The sequence below is a fragment of the Gossypium arboreum genome, chromosome 8, assembly GCF_025698485.1.
Source record: "Gossypium arboreum isolate Shixiya-1 chromosome 8, ASM2569848v2, whole genome shotgun sequence".
Classification (NCBI taxonomy): domain Eukaryota; kingdom Viridiplantae; phylum Streptophyta; class Magnoliopsida; order Malvales; family Malvaceae; genus Gossypium; species Gossypium arboreum.
Genome location: NC_069077.1, coordinates 34,286,291 through 34,289,871, shown reverse-complemented (window position 1 = coordinate 34,289,871; position 3,581 = coordinate 34,286,291). Strand labels below are relative to the sequence as shown.

Below are 3,581 nucleotides of genomic sequence, written 5' to 3'. Positions count from 1 at the left end.
CTAAATGTTGGACCTAACTCAACTTTGGATTTCATCATACCTAAGGGTAAATAAAACTCCTACATTGCATTGTGAATTTAAAATATATAATAGATAATTTTATAAATATACATAATTCATTTTTTTTCTTTCACTTAACTGATATAAAATTAAAATAATTTATGTTACGTATCAAAATATATAATTTAACGAATAGTCAAATTTTATTTAGAGTACGTTTGTTTGTTTGGAAGTAAAATATTTTCCGGAAAAGCTTTTCAGCCTTTTCCAGTTTTGTTTAGCTGAAAATATTTTCCTAATGTAAAATTTTTTATAAAACACGGTAAATGAGATGAGTGTTTTAAAGAAAATGTCTTCCTCCCTTCTCACCATATTCTTTCTCCTTCTTCCGTTCTTCATCTTCCTTCTCCTTCTTCATCCGTTCTGTAAGTTTTTTATGCTTTTTATTTTCTATATTTCAGGCGATGGTGTTGATTGCAAAATTGGAGGGAAGTCTTTTGGCTCTATTTCATGCTCGATTTGCCTCGAAACAGTTATTGATAATGAGGATCGGTCGTGGGCTAAAGCTTCAATGTGGACATCAATTTCATTTGGTTGAGTCAAAATTGTCAAGATTCGGAACTGATTTTTGTCAATGAATTTTTTTTCTAGAACTGGGCTAGAAAGATCTGAGCTCTAGTTTGCTCATTTGATTTATTGGGTGTGTTTAGTTTTAGTTTGATTGATGATGGAAATTAGGAAATCACAAGGATTGAACCATTTTTATCGCTTATGCTATTTTATAAGTTGAAAAATGAAAATTTAGCTTCATAAACAATGATGATTAATTATATCAGGATTAGTTCAATGGAGCTTTGACATTTCAAATAAGTTGCTCTTTCTTTCTTCTTTGTTTTGTTTTTTCCTGTCAATTGCTATGGCCGATTAACTTTAAAATGTAATTAGTTTTTGTCTTTCCTAGAGACAATTAGTAACCAGGAATCAAATTAGAAGCTAAAGTTTATCTTTGCTTGGATTAGCTATATTATATATTTTGGATGAGCTGTGCAGCATGGGAAATGGCTACTGGCAGGGACATTAGTTGAATTTTGAAAGGATTTGAGAGTAGGTTTTATGTTATTTTTGTTAATACAGTGTAATAGTCAAGTCATTGCCATCAATGAGGTATATTCTCAATGTTATTCCTTTGATAATCCACTTTGTATCAAGTGATTTATTGTGGGATACTGTGTGGAAATTTGAAAAAGAAACGTATATTTTACATTCTTTTTTATAGCTAGCGTATGTTGATTAATGTCTGAAGCTACTTTGTGTGGATTGCCAATGCTTAGCTCATTACTCTTCAATTTACACTGGAGATTGTGTTCTTAAGCTCTTTAAATTTGTCTTGAGAGTAGTAGGGAACATAGATAGCTAAGAAATATCTAATTTTAAGGCTTTCTTATTGACTTCATTTTAGAAAATTGCACGTTGTAGCTTATTCATCTTTGTTTTGCTGATTGTGATTGCATTAATGATTCATTTGGTCACATAATTGATTTTAAAAAATGTTGTAGTTAGTGATTGCATATTGATCATTTGTACACCCAAGGCAACACAATTTTTGATGCATTCTTTGATATTATTTTTAATGCCTGGTATCTAAATCAAATTTCTCTACAGATATTTGAGAAGAACCCTACCAAGATCAAGAATTATGGTATATGGCTCCGCTACCAAAGTCGTACTGGTTATCATAACATGTACAAGGAATACCGTGACACTACTCTAAACGGAGTTGTTGAACAGATGTACATTGAGATGGCTTCTCGCTATAGAGTCCAGTTCCCATGTATCCAGATTTTCAAGACTACAACTATCCCAGCCAAGCTATGCAAGAGAGATAGCACCAAGCAGCTCCACAACTCCAAAATCCATTGGTGGTCAAGAAGGTGAGGCCGCCTACCAGGAAGTTGAAGACCACTTACAAGGCATCAAAGCTTAACTTGTTTAAGTTCTCTCATTGCAATAAGAAGGGAGTTAATATGGTTTATAGTTCTAAAATTTTTAGTACAGAACATCTGCCAGTTTGTTGATTGGATATTGTTTTTCATTTGAGAAGCTTAGGCCACATCTGACTAGTTGAAGTTGAATTTTCTTTGATTTACTATCACATTTTGTTTACTTCGATGAGCTGGTTTGCAATGTGTGAACTTTATTGGCCAAGGTTTTTGTTTCTCAAAGGCAATTAGGACACTTTAGTAAAAGAAATTGATGGATTTATTTCACAATTTTTCTAATAAATTTGATGGTGTATCATTTTTTGGAACTTGAATTTGGTAACTGATACTACATTAGGGCTTGAATTTATTATTGATCCACTAAGTTAGGCAATTGTTCTTCCATTTCAGTTTGAACTAAGCAAATATTTTTGTTTTAAGGCTTGAATTATTGTTTTGTCCAAGTTAAATCCCAAAACATGGCAATGGTTCCTATATAATGGTTTAAAATCTTTTTGTCTAACTTTTTTAGAGTAATATAAGAACTTGACAACTTGTACATGCTTGATATTAAATATAAATTTATTAATATATATATATAAAATAAACTCAATTAAATAATGAAAAGATAATAAATTTTAAATACATATTTGTTTAATTTAAAATAGCTTTTTCAGAAATTATTTTCAAGAAATCTGTCGAACAACAGAATATATTTTACACAGATTCATCCAAACACTAGAAAAGTAAATCATTTCTAAAAAAGTAAATCATTTTTTAAAAATTATTTCTCAAAAAATATTTTACTGGCAAACAAACGGAGCCTTACTTTTCACCAACGTTGTATTTTAGGTCAAAAACTTAAATAGCACACCCTTAAAGTCCAAATTGCTTAGTGGGTTGGATTAATTGAGGATTGACGGGGCAATGTTTTTCAGCCTACACCTGTAGAAAATTTGTTACTCCATATCCATTTACGGGAGAACCCATAGAAAATTTAATTCCACATGACATCCCCATAGTATGGCTTAAATTTTGAATTCATCACCAAATTTCAAAACCTTATAATTGAATCTTTAAATCATCAATTAGATTTTTCTATCAACCTCGTTATTAGTTTAGGCATTAAATACTGATTAAAATGAGACGTGAATTTTTTTTAAAACATGTGAATCAAAATATATACATATATATGTCAATTGCATGAATAATTTAGATCTAATTTATTAAAAAAATAAATGGCTCTTCTAAATTTTATTATCACTCTTTATTTTTTTAACATGTCTCATCTAAGCTATCCACATTAAATCTAGCCACACATGATTGCAATCTAATCTAAATATATGCTGTACATGTATTTAATGCCCAAATTGAAAGCTTAATTAATTAAGGGATTTGATTGTTACAACCTAATGTTTAAACAAATGAGACAAATTTAAAGTTTAGGGATTAATTTCAATATTTTGGAGACATTTAGTGTCATTAACCCTTCTCACTAAAGACTGTTTTAAAAAGCCTAACGAGAATTGGATTACAAATTTGTAAATAAATTTTTCATTTTCCATGAAATTATATATGCGACACTGTGGAAAATGAATCATC

At 30.0% G+C, this 3,581-nt stretch overlaps 1 protein-coding gene across 1 annotated transcript; it reads left to right on the top strand.

Moving 5' to 3' along the window:
- The first annotated feature begins 308 nt into the window (after positions 1-308).
- LOC108467597 (60S ribosomal protein L18a-like) lies at positions 309-2,308 on the top strand. The gene is made up of 2 exons (XM_017768293.2): positions 309-593; positions 1,663-2,308. The coding sequence occupies exons 1-2, from the start codon at positions 465-467 to the stop codon at positions 1,933-1,935; spliced, it is 402 nt and encodes a 133-aa protein (XP_017623782.1). The 5' UTR covers positions 309-464; the 3' UTR covers positions 1,936-2,308.
- The last annotated feature ends 1,273 nt before the right edge of the window (positions 2,309-3,581 follow it).

Excerpts from the sequence above, each read along its gene's own strand:
- LOC108467597 (XM_017768293.2), top strand. The coding sequence starts at position 465 with ATGGTGTTGATTGCAAAATTGGAGGGAAGTCTTTTGGCTCTATTTCAT. Across the intron at positions 594-1,662 it reads GTGGACATCAATTTCATTTG|ATATTTGAGAAGAACCCTAC; the intron begins GTTGAGTCAAAA and ends ATTTCTCTACAG.